This window comes from Notechis scutatus, unplaced genomic scaffold, assembly GCF_049901735.1.
Source record: "Notechis scutatus isolate UNSWTSFEM ecotype Mainland unplaced genomic scaffold, rNotScu1.2 NSCUCTG59, whole genome shotgun sequence".
Lineage (NCBI taxonomy): Eukaryota > Metazoa > Chordata > Lepidosauria > Squamata > Elapidae > Notechis > Notechis scutatus.
The window spans coordinates 54,932-72,324 of NW_028263121.1; the positions used below are offsets into that span (position 1 = coordinate 54,932).

At 51.6% G+C, this 17,393-nt stretch overlaps 1 protein-coding gene across 2 annotated transcripts in view; it reads left to right on the forward strand.

Annotated features, from left to right (window-relative positions):
• Positions 1 to 17,393, forward strand: part of LOC113427524 (polyadenylate-binding protein 2-like) — an 89,896-nt gene that overhangs the window by 45,334 nt on the left and 27,169 nt on the right. For both annotated transcript variants that reach the window (XM_087948689.1, XM_087948690.1), the window contains exons 3-4: positions 13,540 to 13,607; positions 13,695 to 13,801. In XM_087948689.1, coding sequence (XP_087804815.1) covers positions 13,540 to 13,607; positions 13,695 to 13,801 — 175 coding nt within the window. The remainder of the gene's footprint in view (positions 1 to 13,539; positions 13,608 to 13,694; positions 13,802 to 17,393) is intronic.

Sequence of the window (17,393 nt, forward strand, 5' to 3'; positions counted from 1 at the left end):
AGAGGGCTGTCCAATTTTGACATCGATGGCCTCTTTGACCCCTTTTTCAAACCAGTGTTCCTCTCTGTTCAAAATGGGGACTTCACTGTCTTCAAAAGAGTGGCCTTTGTCTTTTAAACACAGACTGCTGAATCTAGTCCTGATGGGTTTGTTCTCCTATGTTGTGCCATGCGTTTATGAAGTGGTTGTTTTGTTTCCCCAGTGTCCAGATCTGTACATGGCTCACTGCATTATACTGCATTGCTCACTTTGTGTCTGGGTGTTTTATCCTTGGGGTGGACAAGCTTTTGCCTTTTGTGTATTCTTTGAAGTGTGCACATATGTTGTGTTGGCTGAAGATCCTTCTGAGCTTTCCCGATATTCGTGCAACATACGGAATGACAACGTTGCTTCATTTATTCTCTTCGTTGTCTTGTTATGTAGGAGCTCCTGTGGGGTCTGTTTTGAGATTTGAGGAAGACCCACTTGGGATAGCTACACGTTCTGAGGGCTTCCTTGATGTGTTTTCCTTCTTTTTCTTTCCCATCTTTGCTGGCAGGCAGGCCTTCGGTTCAGTGATGTAGGGTTCTGATGACTCCTATTTGTGTTCCAGTGGGTGGTGGGAATCAAAATATATTGATCTGTGCGCAAGTGGGTTTTCTGTCAACTTGAATGTTAAGGCTTCTGTCTTCCTTAACATGTACTGCACAATCCAGGAAGGCCAGACTATTTTCCTTAACATCTTCCTGTGCAAATTTGATATATCTTCCACAGAGTCGATCTGTGTGGTGAACGCTTCCATTCTCCTATACGCTGCTTCGAGAGTCCAGGAATGGGTTAAGCTCTTCCTTCTGATGTCATAAAGCTGAGTCTGCCACTATAAAAAGCCAGCCTCTGGCTGGCCTGCCCATCTTTTGGCTCAGGTTCTTGTCTGAGAGCATAGTCTCTGGAAGAAGTGCTTTTGAACAGCTAAAGAAAAAGTTTGAACTCAAAAGAGACAGCAATAAATTTAAAATCCAGCTCCTGGGGATCCGGTAGAGCTCTGTCTCCAGGAGAGTGGGGATCCGTTCTGCAGTGCCGAGGCTTCGGCCCTGCTGCACAAGGACTGCGGACCCAGGGAATGTTTGGAGGAACCTCCCATGCAGCCCTACTGATTGCAACCTCGTTGTTGCTGCCGCCAGCCAAACCGCTTTACAGCTGACTCCGGAGCTTCGTTCCTGCATCTTCTCAGCTGTTCCGGCTTAATTCGATCGCTCAGGGCCTGGTAAGAGCCTAAGGAGCGAAGATGGTGGCTAGGCTGTCCCAGGGCCACCCCACATGGCAGGTGGCCATTTTAGAATTGCTGGGTGGCCATTTTGTTTTGGGGGAAAGTGCCTCCCTAAGGCCTCACAATCTCCTGACTCGCCTGGCCTAGGCAACGGGCAGCACCTACGTGGGGGAAGCTCACAGCACCCTTGGTGTCTGCTCTGTTAGCCAGATGGAGAGGGGAGCCCCCCAACTGGCCCCAAAGGACTGCAAGATTCCCAAGACTCCCAAGCCCCTTTGAGGAAAAATAAAAGACAGGCCTTTCTGCTAACAGAGAGGCTGCTGCAATGCGGCACTTAAGGAACAATTTGCAAAAGGCTCATATGCAGGCTCAGATTCAACGTGCTTCTCACTCTGAGGAGGTGCACGTTAGCAAATCAGGGCCTTACTCTAGAAAGGCTACCTGGGGGCCTGGCCTGTGCTTCCTTGGTGGTCAGGGGCTCCAGGGGGGCATAGGCCTAGGCATGAAGCAGCCTACACACCCACAGCTGCGGGCCTACGTCCTGAGGAGAATAGGCCCGAGGACCTTAGGGAAATGGTCTCTGTAGCCATAAGACAGGGCCTAGTAGAAGGATTTAAACAATTCCTTCACCTACAAGGGGAAGGCATGTCCTTGTTACATCAGGGTTTTCCCCAAGGGGTTCCCCACTCTCAGAAGGGTGTTCCCAGACAGCAGTTCTGTTTCCAGCCCTCCCATTCAGAGTGCGGGGAGGAAAAAGAGGAAGACTATTCCAAGGGTTCTGACCATACTTGATCTACTCATGCTGAGGAAGAGGAAGGAGAACTCATAGACCCCAATATGTCTGAGGAAGAGGACTTTAGAGTTGATCAGCCTCCCTCAGCAGGGGTTTTCAGGTCTTCCTTATTCAAGCCTCTGTTATACAAGGCTTTGGTTACTGCACAGCTAAGCCCTGAAGAGGTGGCCCCAGAACCACAGGCTACCACATCTGGTCACACTGATTCGTTGTTCTCCAAGCCAGTGGTGATCTATTGATCTTGATCTACTGAAGGAACAGTGCACCTCTCCAGGTGCGGGGCCTTGCCCGTCTGCTCATGACAGACGATTATAACGTGGGCCCATCCCTGGCCAATGCCCTGCTGGTACCTTTGGTGAATGCTCCAGTGGTGGTATCGATTCTTCCTCAGGAACCCCCACCAAACCAGAGGATGTGCTCAAGGCAGAGGACAAACGGTCTGAGCAAACCCTCAAGTGCACTCACCAGGCAGCGGCTTGGGCTGTTAGAGCATCAACGGCAGCCTCGTTTTTTACGAGATCTTCACTGCGCTGGCTTCACCAGCTTCAGGAGAGGCTCCCGGCCACCGAATTCAGAGCACACCAAGATCTCAATAAGATCATTGCGGTGGCGGAGTTTACGGCGGACGCCACTCTGAGCTCGGCCAAGTTCACTTCCAGGGCCTTGGCTTCTTCAGTGGCCGCCAGGTGGCTACTTTGGCTACGCAGCTGGCAATCCTACTCCCGCCATAAATGGAAGTTGGCATTGGCTCCATGCACTGTTTGGCGTCGTCCTTGAACCATACTTGATAGAGACCAAGTACAAGAGGAAGGTCCTCTCTTTGGTGGGGAAAAGGTCTGAGTATTGCCCCGGGCCATACTTTTGCCCCTCGTCTTTCAGACCCCAAACCAGCTCTCGGTTCTCTAGAGGTCAGAGGTCCTTTCCTGCTTGCCAAGAACAGTGTCCTGAAGCTTCCGGCAGGCAGCAACAGGCCCCCGGTAAACGGCCCTTTCAAGGGGGAGGAGGTCATTCATTCAGATGCTCGAAATGGGTGCCCCATCTCCCCCCCATCGGAGGCCTTTTGGTTTTCTTCACCTCCAGATGGGAGGAGTCTACATCGGATGCCTGGGTTCTTGAGTCGGTGAGGTCGTGCCTCCAACTGGATTTTCTCTCCCCACCTCCACAATGGTTTGTTCGCTGCCCCACCTCCAGGGACCGCTCTAAACGGACCCTTACAGAATCGGCAATCCAACATCTTGTTGACATACGAGCCGTTCAACCGGTTCCTGAGAATCAACGAGGGCAAGGCTTCTATTCTTGCCTCTTCATGATCCCAAAGGCCTCTGGGGGGTGGCAAGCCATCTTGGATCTTAAATTCTTAAACAAATTTATCCCATACAGGTATTTTAAGATGTAGACCTTGCATTCTATCCTTGAGAGCATTCGAGAGGGCGACCTCCTCTCCATAGACCTCATGGAGGCTTATCTCCACGTTCCTATCTGGCCTCATCATCGCTAGTTTCTCCGTTTTTGTTATCAGAATGATCATTTCCATTACCAGGCTTTACCCTTCAGTCTCTCGTCGGCCCCAAGGGTCTTCATGAAAGTCTTCGCAGCTTTGGCAGCTTCGCTTTGCACCATACCGGTGAGGGTCCAGTGCTACCTAGACGACATACTCATCCAATCGCAGTCAACCTTCTCGGCCCATCATGACCTTCACATCACATTGCAGAGCGTAAGAGACCACGGGTTCTTGATCAACCTAAGGAAAAGTCACCTTTCCCCGACGACCAGCTTGCTTCACCTTGGGGCGATTATAGATACGTCACTTTGCGAGGTGTTCCTCTCCCCGGACCAAGGGGAGAGCCTTCACAGTGGCATCAGTCAGATTCGGCGTCAGAGCACTGTCCCATTGTCTCTACTGTCCCAAATCCTGGGAAAGATGATCTCCTGCATTGGGATTGTCCCGTGGGCCCGTCTCCATGACTGGGAACTCCAATGGTTCTTATTCCCCTTTCAACGGGCAGGAACCAGCCATTCTACCATAAGGGTACAGGTTCCTTTTCAGGTCCTTCCCTCCTTCGCATGGTGGCAGTCCCAGGCTCTAGAGAGGGGTCTTCCCTTCAAGGAGCCAGACAGGATCCAGCTCACCAAAGATGCCAGTCTCCACGGCTGGGGAGCCCATCTGGAGGGGGAATAGCCCAGGTGTGTTGGTGAAAGAAAGGACGTGCCCCATAAATTGGCTGGAACTCAGGGCTATTTTCTTAGTCCTGAAACACTTCCGGAACAGGGTGGCTGGTCACCATGTGTTAGTCATGATGGACTATGTCAACAGGCAAGGGGGGACCAGGTCCAGGGACTTGATGAGAAAGGCAGAGCGCCTGGGGAGGTGGGTGGAGAGACACCTCCTTTCAATCAGGGCGGACCATATATCAGGAGTCGACAATGTCCAGGCCAACTGGTTGAGTCGGTCCACAGTAGACCAGGCAGGTCCAGTTGGAGGCACCCCTCTCTGTTTCAGGACTTGTCATGCCGATTCGATCCTCCAACCATAGACCTCTTTGCCACCCCCCAGAATGCCCAGTTGGGCAGGTTCTTCACCAAGTTTCCGACCCAGGGAGCGGACGGGACCAATGCGCTTTGGAGTGCCTGACCTCCGGGTCTCCTCTACACCTTTCCTCCTCTTCCCATTATTCCGGCTGTAATTTGGAAGTTGTTGGAGGAAAAGGCGGAGCTAATTCTCCTGGCGCCCCATTGGCCCAGGAGACCCTGGTTCGTAGATCTGGTGAACCTGTCTGTGGCCCAGCCATGGAAGATCCTGGCATCCAAGATCTCCCTGCATCAGGGGGCATTACTTCACCCAAACCCCCAGTGGTTCAGCTTAACCGTTTGGAGCTTGAGCGGCAATCTATGACGGCTTCCAACTTTCCTGAAAAGGTAATCTACACCATTCAAGCTTCCCAAAAGCCGTCTACGATGCGACTTGGAGGTTATTCTGCTCTGGTGCATGCCAGAGACCCCTGTTCTGCTTCTGTGGCAAAGGTTCTAATGTTCCTACAAGAGGGCTTAGACAAGGGACTTGCCCCTAACACGCTTCGCTGCCAGGTAGCAGCTCTCTCCCCTGTTCTATCCTGGGAGAGATATGCTTCTTGGTCCCATCACCCTTCGGTGCGCAGGTTCCTAAGGGGGGCATCTAACCTTCGACCCCCTGTTGTACATAGGTTTCCCACTTGGGATTTACCTAAAGTGTTACAAGCTCTAACGAGGCCCCCTTTTGAGCCCCTCAGATCTGTATCTCTACAAATGCTGTCCCTCAGGGTAGCATTTTTAGTGGCCGTTACCTCGGCCAGGAGAGTGTCGGAATTAGCGGCACTCGGTACGACAGGACCTGTGTATTTTCCATCAGAATAGGGTAGTTCTTAGGTTAGACCCCATGTTTGTCCCTAAGATAAACACATGGCTTCACCGGGTGCAAGATGTTGTGTTGCCAGACTTTTGCCCCAAACCACAACACGAATTGGACACACAGGTGGCATACGTTGGATGTGAGGTGGGCCCTTCAGATTTACATCAAACGGATGGCGGCCTTTCGAAAATCTGAAGCCATGTTTGTGTCATTCCATCCTTCTACCCTGGGGAACAAGGTGACTGCATCAACAATTGGTAGATGGATTAGAGCTTGTATATCCAAGGCGTACCAAACTTTGTCCATGCCAGTTTCCAGACACGTCACGGCCCACTCCACTAGGAGCGCGGCTACTATGGCCACCTGGTCTACTCAGGCATCGCTGGAGGAGATCTGTAGAGCAGCTACCTGGGCTTTGCCTTCATCGTTTATACGGCATTATCGCCTGGATTCATTTGCTTCAGCCCAGGCATTGTTTAGTCGGAGGGTGCTTCAACAGGTGGTTCCTCAGTCGGAGTGACTGGACTGAAGCTGTCATGGCAGTGAAGAAACGCCTGCTACAAGATAGCACCTTAGGTGACAGAACCAACCTCAGGCCAAACCACATATGTGCCATGCTGGATGTCTGCTTGACCACTACCTGTTTTAAATATTGTGTTTTCCCAAACCGTGTTTGTGTTTTCCCCAAAATAAAACCCTGTCATATATTTTTTGCCACCAAAAAAGGCACCAGTTCTTATTTTGGGGGGATGTTCTCCACTGACTAACCTCACTTGCGTGCATTGCCCCCGGCCTCCTTTTTGCTAACAGGCCTTCAGGAACTTCTTCTGCAGCCGGCAAGGCTTTCTTGAAGGCCTCTGCAGCCGATAACAGCTTTGTTATCAGCTACAGAGGCCTTCAGGAAAGCTTTGCTAGCCTTTCCGGCTGCAGAAGAAATTGGCCGGCAAGGCAGGTGTTGGGGTGTGCGAGGCCTGGCTACAACTGTCCAAAGGTAAGTAGTAGGGCAACTCCACCCCCCCATCCCCACCCTAGCTTAATTTTTACCTGTGCACTCGAATGGGCGGGATCCTTAGGGCTTATTTTGGGGGTAGGGCTTAAATTGGGCGCACATGTAAAAATCAAGCTAGGACTTACTTTCAGGGTAGGTCATATTTTGGGGGAAACGATACAAGGGTTTCTACAGACAAAAACACAGCTGCACCATGGGTCCACATGTGTCCCTGTCTCTACATGGAACAGGTAGAAACCAAAGCCCTGGACTCCTTCCCAGGAATTCCACCCCGACTGGTATAGGCATGTGGACGATACTTGGGTCAACATCAAAACACAGGAATTGGAAGCATTCACCACACAGATCAACTCTGTGGAAGATATATCAAATTTGCATGGGAAGATGTTAAGGAAAATAGTCTGGCCTTCCTGGATTGTGCAGTACAAGTTAAGGAAGACAGAAGACTTAACACGGAAGTTTACAGAAACCCACCCGCAAACACACAGATCAATATTTACATTTTGATTCCCACCACTCACTGGAGCACCTAATGGGAGTTATCAGAACCCTAAATCACCAAGCTGTAGGCCTGCTTGCCAGCAAAGATGGGAAAGAAAAAGAAGGAAAACACATCAAGGAAGCCCTCAGAACATGTAGCTATCCCAAGTGGGCCTTCCTCAAATCTCAAAAAAGACCACAGGAACTTCTCCATAACAGGCAATGAAGAGAACAATGAAGTAACATTGTCATTCCGTACATTGCAGGAATATCGGGAAAGCTCAGAAGGATCTTCAACCAACACAACATATGTGCATACTTCAAAGAATACACAAAAGGCAAAAGCTTGTCCACCCCAAGGATAAAACACCTAGACATAAATTGAGCAACGTGGTATATGCAGTGTAATGCAGCGAACCATGTGCAGATCTGGACATTGAGGAAACAAAACAGCCACTTCAAAAATGCATGGCACAACATAGGACAACAAACCCATCAGGACTAGATTCAACAATCTACCTGGGTTTAAAAGACAAAGACCACTGTTTTGAAGGCAGCAAAGTCCCCATTTTGGACAGAGCACCGCTGGTTGGTTTGAAAGAGGGCTCAAAGAGGTCATTTATGATTCTATGTCAAAATTGGACAGTCCTCTCTCAACAGAGGGGGAGGGATACGACATCATCTATCTTCAGTCTGCAACACAGTCCTTTTTTAACAGTTCCAAAAAAGGCTCCATACCCATTTACACCACTCAGGGGGCCCTGATGACACAGACAAACCTCCAGACTTGCTAAAAGGATGCCCAGCTGATTGCAAGGAATATAAATCCTTCCTGTCCCTACCATCCAGTGGGAAGCTGAAGAAACTTCTTGGAGGAGAAGCGAAATGTCTTTGAAGAAAAGCCAGAAAGTCCAGTTGCCTCTTGGAAGAAGCACCTTTGGGTATGGACCTGTGTTGTGGCTCCGAGTCCTGAGCCTGCATTCTTAGAGGAAGAGGATTCGGAAGATGAGGAGGAATTGGGAATGCCTTCCTCCCCAGGACCTTCCTCTTCGGCAATGCCTTCCTCCCTGATTGTGCCTCAGGTGTCGGCAGATAACCGAGAGGAACAGCCTGAGGCTAATCAGGAGAAGGAGGAGGGCATGTTGGAGCAGCCTTTGAAAGGGGATCAAGCAGATGAATGCTGGCTTGATGCGAGGCAGCGTCGCAGGCAAAAGTGTGGGCTGCAGCGCAGGAGGCGTGGACGAATGAGAGAGTGAGCTGAATTAGTGACACGCCCCACAGGGAATAAAAGTGGGTGTGTTTGCTCTGGAATCTTCGTGCGGGACAACGTGTGACTTATTCAGAGGAGCTTGAGTATTCGGTGTTGTGACAGCTTGTGTGATTCATATTCCTGTTTTCTTGTCGGACTTGGCAGACAGCGTGTGTGAGACTGCCAAGAACTTTATCGGCTCAAGGAATTAACTCTATAATTACTGGATTTGCTTGCCTGTTTGTATTCAGTTGGAGTTTGGACTTCTCACCTCCTTTGTAAAGGTGAGACATAACATTTTTGTCCCGTACCATTAATGTAAACCATCTTTTGACCAAGATGGATCAGCAGCAGCAGCAGCAGCAGCAGCAGTACCACCAACTGCAGAATGAAAACCAGGTTTTGCAACAGCACGTAGCCCAGCTGACCAATCAACTTGCTCTGCTGCAGGCTCATGCTTCTCCTCCTGCCCCTCCCCGTAGGAAATGCCCGGTGGCTGTGCCAGATAAGTTTTCTGGGCAGCCTGAAATGTTCCCGGCTTTCATGGGACAGTGCCAATTGTTTATGGCTCTGAGGCCGGAGGATTTCCCTGTTGACCGGGCTCGGGTGGGGTTTGTAATAAGCCTCCTTTTGGGCTCGGCTGCCAGGTGGGCCACTCCTGTATTACTGCAAGACAGCCCGTTGTTAACAGATTATCAGGGGTTTTGGCGTCACCTGCGTCAAATGCATGAGGACCCCATACGGGTACAGACAGCAGCCAGATGCCTGAAAGAACTTTGCCAGGGGAAACGCCCCTTGTAGGAATTCATTTCGGAATTTCGACTGATCTGTCTGGATTCTAATTGGAACGATGCAGCTTTGATGGACGCTTTTCAGGATGGCCTGTCGGAGGACTTACAGGATGAATTGGTTCACGTGGACCCGGACCCGACCCTCGACGCTCTGGTGGTGCAATGTTTGCGCATTGATGCCTGACTTCAACGGCGCAAGACTCGACACACTGTCCAGGAGCAGCCACTCACATCTCTGCCACTGCGCCCTAGGCAACCAGCACCCCGGGTCTCCCACAGTGTCGTGGCAATGGCCGAGGAGCCAATGGAGTTGGGTGCAGTCCGACCTCGTTTGCCGGCCCACGAACGCGCACGGAGACTCCAGGAAGGTTTGTGCCTGTATTGTGGGGGACCTGGACACTTTGCAAATTCTTGTCCTGTTAAGCGAAGGGGGATACGCAGGCCTGTGCCTGAATCTAGATCTGATCAGTCGGGAAATGGGGCAGGCCCGGCCTCGGGGAAACCCTAGGTCGGGCACGTATCAACCACCCGCCTGAAGTAACGGAGGTGGACTCTGGGCCCTCTCAGCATCTACTACTAGACACTCGGGTTTTCTTGCCGTCCCGATCAAAGGGGATTTCTGCGATTGCGTTGGTGGACTCGGGGGCCACGATTAATTTTATGGACCAGGCCTTTGCGGCTCATTTTGATGTCCCCTTGGTTCCGGTGGAACCTCCGATAAGGGTTGAGACAATTGATGGGCGGGAACTTCATGCTGGGCCTATTCAATTTGCTACCCAGCCGTTGCGCCTGGTCATTGGGGACCATGAGGAGGCGATTCGTTTTTATATCACAGCGGACCTCCATCTCCCCTTAGTCCTCGGCATGGCCTGGCTTCGGATGCATGATCCCCAGGTGGCATGGTCGCAGAACGCCATTTCGTTTCCGAGTTTCCAGTGCGTGGACCATTTACACCACACCTGTGCTGGCCAGGACATCGCCGCCCCCGCCGTCTCCATTCCTCCTGAACTGTCCGATTTCTCAGATGTATTCAGTGAGAAGGAGGCGGACTGGTTACCCCCGCATCGGCCTTATGATTGCCCGGTGGACCTTCTGCCCGATGTCCCACTACCCAAAGGACGGTTATATTCCATGTCTGAGCCCGAATTGGCCGCCCTCCGTGACTTTTTGGAAAAGAATTTGGCCCGGGGGTTTATCCGGCCGTCGTCGTCCCCTCTTTCTGCTCCCGTTCTTTTCGTTAAAAAGAAGACGGGAGACTTGCGCTTGTGCCGATTACCGCCGGTTGAACGCCATCACGGTGCGGAATAGTTACCCCTTGCCGCTCATTCCGGACTTGTTGGAGAGTTTGCGGGAGGCCACTGTCTTCACCAAGCTCGATCTTCGAGGGGCCTACAACCTGGTGCGGATGCGAGAGGGGGGCGAATGGAAGACAGCATTTGGCACCCGATACGGACATTTTGAGTACACTGTGATGCCGTTTGGGTTGACCAACGCCCCCGCGGTCTTCCAGCACCTGATGAACAACGTGTTTCGGGACATGTTAGATCGGTTCGTGGTGGTGTACCTGAACGATATTTTGATTTATTCCAGGTCCAGGGACAGCCACCTTCAACATGTTCGTCTTGTTTTGCAACGTCTTCAGGAGCATCAACTATGCGAAGCTGGAGAAATGCCTCTTCCAGACTTCCATAGAGTTCCTGGGGCACATCATCTCTCCCGAAGGCATTGCCATGGACCGCGTAAGGTGGAGGCTTTGTGTAGTTGGGAACCCCCTTGTCGAGTGAAAGGCCGTTCAACGCCTCTTGGGGTTCGCTAACTATTACCGGACCTTTATCCCGGGTTTTGCCAAGCTGACAGGTCCCATAACCCAGCTCCTTCGAAAGAAGGTCCCGTTCCAGTGGGGCCCCCCGCAGCAACAGGCTTTTGAGTCCCTTAAGAAGGCCTTCATCGTTGAACCTGTCCTGAGGCATCCTGATGCGCATTGTCCTTTCATGGTGGAGACGGATGGGTCCAACGTGGCTATTGGGGCTGTGTTGTTGCAAGCCCCGGCGGATAGCACAACTCTTTTTCCTTGTGCGTACTATTCCCGGAAACTCACTCCTTCCGAGCGCAATTACACAATCTGGGAAAAAGTTGCTGGCTATCAAGGTTGCGTTTGAGACTTGGCGACATCATCTTGAGGGGGCCCGACACAAGGTGGAGGTCTGGACGGACCATCGGAATTTGGAACACTTGTCCACGGTGAGGAAGTTGAATCAGCGGCAGATCCGGTGGTCGTTGTTCTTTGCCCGATTCAACTTTTCGGTGACCTATATTCCCAGTGGTCACAATCAGAGGGAGGATGCCCTGTCCCGCAAACCTGAGTACCTTTGCCCCGAGGACCCCATTCCTCCGCGGATGGTGCTGCCAGCAGAATCCTTGGCCGTAGTCCAGAAACCGGTGGATTTGCGGACTCGGGTGCGAGGCGCAGCGCCTGGATGCTTGGTCGCAGCAGAGGATGGGGGAAATTGGACCTGACTCCCCATGGACTTTGGAGGAGGGCTTACTCCGACATAGGGACTGATTGTTCGTGCCCACAGGGCCACTTCGAGCCCTTATTATGACTCAGTGTCACGACAACCCTGCAGCCGGCCATTTTGGGTTTTTTAAGACCCTTCATCTTGTCACGCGGACTTTTTGGTGGCCTTGAATCCGGCATGATGTCTACGCGTGTCGCGTCCTGTGTACCGTGCAGGCAAGCGAAAGCCGCGACGGGTGCGCCTCCTGGTCTTCTTCAACCTCTGCCGACTCCGGAAAGACCATGAGGAGCAATTTCCATGGACTACTTAACACATTTGCCTTCTTCGTCTGGATTTACGATGGTACTTGTGGTGGTCGACATGTTAACCAAAATGGCCCACTTTATCCCATGTCGTAAATTACCGTCGGCCCGTACTACTGCTCGTTTGTTTTTGCAGCATGTGTTTTGTCTTCATGGTCTGCCGGACAGGGTAGTTTTGCATCGCGGTGTCCAATTTACCGCTCAATTTTGGAAGAGCCTGATGACCGCATTGCAGGTGCAGGTGTGCTTATTGTCGGCGCATCATCCGGAGACTGATGGTGGGACGGAGAAGGTGATTGGCATTCTCGCACAATATTTACGGTGTTCTGTCAACCACCGACAGAACAATTGGGTGACTTATCTCCCTCTGGCGGAGTTTGCCTTCAATAACTCCCAGCAAACCTCCACCCAAATGACACCTTTTTACACGAATGTGGGCTTCCATCCAAGGTTTTTTCCATTGTCGCTCTTGGATTCCCCGGTTCCCGAGACGCGGGAATTCTTGTCGGAACTGCATTCTGTTCAACAATTGATTAGACGGCAATTGTTACGGGCTAAGGAGGACTATAAAAAGTTCGCGGATCGATCTCGCCGGGCGACGCCCCCGCTGGCTGTGGGAGATCGGGTGTGGTTGTCCACGAAACATCTACGGGTCAACCGCCCGATCAAGAAGGTAGACCATCGATTCATCTGTCCCTTCCCTATCGAGGCGGCCATCAATCCCGTAGCTTATCGGCTCACCCTACCGCGCTCCATGCGCATTCATCCTGTCTTCCACCGTTCCCTTTTTTGTTCCTGTCGCCCCTTCCTGTGATCTCCGACCTTCCGCTGTGGATGTTCCACCACCTGTGCCCGACGATGATACCGCTGCTGACGGCACAGTGGTCAGCATTCGGGATTCCCGCTGGCTGAAAGGACGGTTTCAGTATTTCATCGAGAGGCTGAGGGATGGACCGGAGGCTCTTTCCTGGGTGGATGCTTCCACGTTCCACGTCCCGGACCTCATACGGAGCTTCCATGAGCAGTTCCCCTTGAAACCACGTCCTGATCGTCAGACTCGGGGAAGGGTCCTGCGGTGAGGGATAGTGTTGTGGCTCCGAGTCCTGAGCCTGCATTCTTAGAGGAAGAGGATTCGGAAGATGAGGAGGAATTGGGAATGCCTTCCTCCCCAGGACCTTCCTCTTCGGCAATGCCTTCCTCCCTGATTGTGCCTCAGGTGTCGGCAGATAACCGAGAGGAACAGCCTGAGGCTAATCAGGAGAAGGAGGAGGGCATGTTGGAGCAGCCTTTGAAAGGGGATCAAGCAGACGAATGCTGGCTTGATGCGAGGCAGCGTCGCAGGCAAAAGTGTGGGCTGCAGCGCAGGAGGCGTGGACGAATGAGAGAGTGAGCTGAATTAGTGACACGCCCCACAGGGAATAAAAGTGGGTGTGTTTGCTCTGGAATCTTCGTGCGGGACAACGTGTGACTTATTCAGAGGAGCTTCGAGTATTCGGTGTTGTGACAGCTTGTGTGATTCATATTCCTGTTTTCTTGTCGGACTTGGCAGACAGCGTGTGTGAGACTGCCAAGAACTTTATCGGCTCAAGGAATTAACTCTATAATTACTGGATTTGCTTGCCTGTTTGTATTCAGTTGGAGTTTGGACTTCTCACCTCCTTTGTAAAGGTGAGACATAACAACCTGGATGTCTGAGAATCTCCATAGACATTTTCCCTTCCACATTATTTAATAATTCTGCCTCTCTTTCTTTTTTTCTCTCTAGCTGGCCTAGTCATCATGTCTTTAGAAGAAAAGATGGAAGCCGACGCCAGATCTATATACGTAGGAAATGTGAGGTTTTTTCCCCCTCCTAGCTTTCTTCAAGCGAGGACAAAACGAGCAGCCTTCCCACTGAACTGGACCCGTCTTCCATTTCAGGTAGATTACGGGGCCACCGCAGAAGAGTTGGAAGCCCATTTCCATGGCTGTGGTTCCGTCAACCGTGTGACCATCCTGTGTGACAAATACACGGGCCATCCCAAGGGGTGAGTTGAGTTTTTCTTTGGGGTGTGTTTGTGTGTGTGTGTGGTATTTGTCTTTTGGCTTGAAAGCTTCCTTAAAGCTCAAGAGTTATGTTGGAAGAAATTTCCCTGGTTCGTTCCTAGCTGGCACATACCACAGACGTTGAGAAGAAATGGATGCAGAAGCCAGCTGCCAGAAAGTGGAATTCTTTTTAATGAAGGAAGGCAAGAAGCAAAACACGGCTCGAGCATTCCTGGCTTGCAAGCACTTTGGAAGCGTGAATCTGAGCCTTTTATGCTTAATTCCCCTTTGAAGCTCCTGCAGCTTGTTGGGTTTTGATGTGTTTCTGATTGTCCTGGGTTTTGTTTTCCTGTTTTACTTGGTCCCAGGTCATTCATTCATTCATTTATTCTGTCCTTAGGGTTTTAATCCTGTCAGGGGCAGGAAAAAGGGACTTTTGATTTACCTTGGAGAGTTTATTTTTAGCCTGATTCCCCTTATCTTAATGGCTCTACTTAAGTGTTTCTGTGGTCAGCTTCAGAGGTGGTATTCAGCCAGTTTGCACTGGTTCAAGTGAACTGGTAGCAAGAATTGGATGTGGGTCACTGAACCGGTAGTAACTTCTGGCTGGCCACGCCCCCAACCAGGTCATCGCTCGCTCCTTTGCCCCACTCGCCCGATGCTCCCTCACCCTGCCTGCCTGACGCTCGCTCTGCCTAGTCACTCCTCCCCTATGCAGCACACTGGGTCCTTGTGGCTCGCCTTTAACCTGTCTTCCCATGTAGTGCCTATGCCCCAACTGAGCAGCCCTGATCTGACTGCTCACAGGTATGCCTGCAAGTCGTGCTAGGGCCCCCTCCACCATTCCCGGGACCTTGCCTCGCCTCCCTTGCCCTTGCCGGGCCTCCCTCGCCGTTCTTGGGACCTTGCCTCGCCTCCCCCACCATTCCCTGGACCTTGCCTCGCCTCCCTCGCCTTTGCCGGGCTTCCCTCGCTCTTCCCTTGCCTCACCTCCCTCACCGCTCCTGGGACCTTGCCTCGCCTCCCTCACTGTTCCGGGACCTTGCCTCCCTCCCCTGCCATTCCCGGGACCTTGCCTTGCCTCCCTCACCATTCCCAGGACTTTTCCTCGCCTGCCGGGCCTCCCTCACCATTCCCTTGCCTTGCCTCCCCCGCCGTTCCCGGGGCCTTGTCTTGCCTCCCTCACCGTTCCCGGGCTCGGCTGTCTGACTAAGCCGCCACGTGGCGCTCTCCCGTGCTGCAACGAGCAGCAGCGGAGGTGCAAAAACCTGCTTGCCCGGGCGGCCGGGCTTTGCACCACGGCCACCACGTGTTAGGGAGATCTGGGGAGTGGGTAAGTCAGGTGAGGCCATCCAGACGATCCCCCAGTGCCCATAGGCTATGAGGGTCCAGATGGAGAGGAAGCCGCTCCCCATCGCTTGGAAGGCCAGGAACAGGACAGGGCTAGGAGACTTGTGGGACCCCGCCCCCCTCTGAGGGTCTCTTTCCATCTCCCCAAGTTAGAGTGGGTGGGTGCCTCCTGGTCCTCTCCTTACAATATCATCCTCCGCGGAGATGAAGCTGTCAGCTTCTTCTCGCAGCAGCCCCCCCGACCTCCCCCCAGGATTTGGAAACTGGGCTCCGGTGGGGGGCCTTTGCGGCTGGATGGCATTATGAAAAGAATGCGGATTTTTCTGTATGTTAATTGTGAGGAATTGAGAAATTCTGGGGTGGGCAGTTGATTGGCGGCAGAGCATGAGGTCAAAGGGACGATACCGGTACTTTTTTTCACGTCTACTTTGTAAAAACTCATATATTCTCAGCAGCCAGCCAGCGAGCTGCCAGGCTTCTGACAAAATGCAAATTATTTTGTTCAAACAGTTTGCACTCTGGTTCCTCCCCAATGAGCGGCGAAGGTGTGGGGCAGCACAGGGCAAGGACTTCAAGGGAGGCGGAGGAGGAGGCGGTCTGTTGCTGGTCGTGGCTGGTGCGGCTGCCCCGTTGGGGCAAGGCGAGGGGCGAGCAGGAAGGCGCAGCTGCAGGATGAGTGTTGGCCTGGGGAGCTGCAAAGGGTGCATGGGGGGGGGCGCGGTGTTTGTTGCTAAGGGCAGAGTGTTTTTGGTGAGTGTGGGCAGCGGAGCGAGCGGCAGCGGCGCCCCGAAAGGGAGGGTGGGAACTCCAGCGGCTGCTTCCTGTAGCCCCACTGCCCACTGGAGTACCTCCATGAGCTTTCTTCGTTCTCCCGCTGCTCTGAGGCTTGCTGGATCAGTTCGTTCCAGACCAGTATCACGAGAGAGAGTAGTGTGTGTGTGTTTGTTTCAGTTGGGCACTTGGAAGCGTGTGTGTGTGTGTTTGTTTCAGGTGGTTCTCCTAGCTTTAGAAGGAGAGAGGGAAGGAGGAAGGAAGGGATAGAAAGAGGGAAAGAGAGACAGAAATGGGGTAAGAGAGAGAAAGAGGGGGAGAGAGAGGGAAAGAGAAGAGAGGGATACAAAGAGGGGGAAAGAGAGAGAAGAGAGAAAGAAAAGAAAGAGAAAAGGGAAAGAAAGAGAAAGGAAGAAAAGGGTTAGACAAAGACAGGATGGAAGGAAGGGAGAGAAAGAAAGGGAGGGAGGAGAAAGTGAATGATATGGATGGATGGATACATGGAAGGAGGGAGAGAGAGAAAAAAGGAGAGGAAGGAATGACACAAACCCTGGCTTCAGAAGACTCTGAAACAGCAAGCAATCTAGGGCTGGAAAGGATCTCAGAGGTCATCTTCTAGTGCCAAGCGTCTTCAAACTTGGCAAGTTTAAGACTTGTGGACTTCAACTCCCAGAATTCCTGAGCTAACATGACTGGAGGAGGAATTCTGGGAGTTGAAGTCCACAAGTCTTAAAGCTGTCAAGTTTGAAGACCCCTGTTCTAGTTCAATCCCTTGCTCCAGCAGGAGATCCTTACAGAATCATAGAATAGCAGAGTTAGGAGGAACCTTGGAGGCCATCTAGTCGAACCCGCTGCTCCAGCAGGAGACCTTATATCATCTGGAATCTGGATAATTTTGGTGCCTCTAACAGAGAGGAAAATTGGCAGAGGAGTTTACTAGGACAAAGCTGCCATGCAGAGGAAAGCAGAGATAGTCCTTCACTTATGGCCACAATTGAGTCCAAAATTTTGATTGCTAAGCAAGAGCGTTGTTAAGTGAGTTTCACCACATTTTACTCAATCCATGATATCTCCTGGGTCTAATGGTCATGTGCAGGCTAGGGAAGTAAATCTGAAGGCATTTGCAATGTTCTAATGTACAGAAGTTATACTTAAATGTGTGGCAGAAAGTGGACTATGGGTGTGTTTTTCCAAACGCAGTGAGGTTGAATGTATATAGTTTTAGAAGAGCTGTGTGTGTGTGTGTGTGTGTGTGTACATACACGTACAGTATATATAGTAGATAATGTATTTTTTGTGTGCTATACTATACTATGTAATATGTATGTACACATATGGCATATGTACATAGGATTAAATAGTGTATTTTGTATGTTCAGTAATAGTAAATAGGAAAATTGTATCTCTTTGATGCCAGGCAAGGCACCTGTTGAGGTAATTCCCCGTTAGAATGAGCGCATACAGGGAGACGTA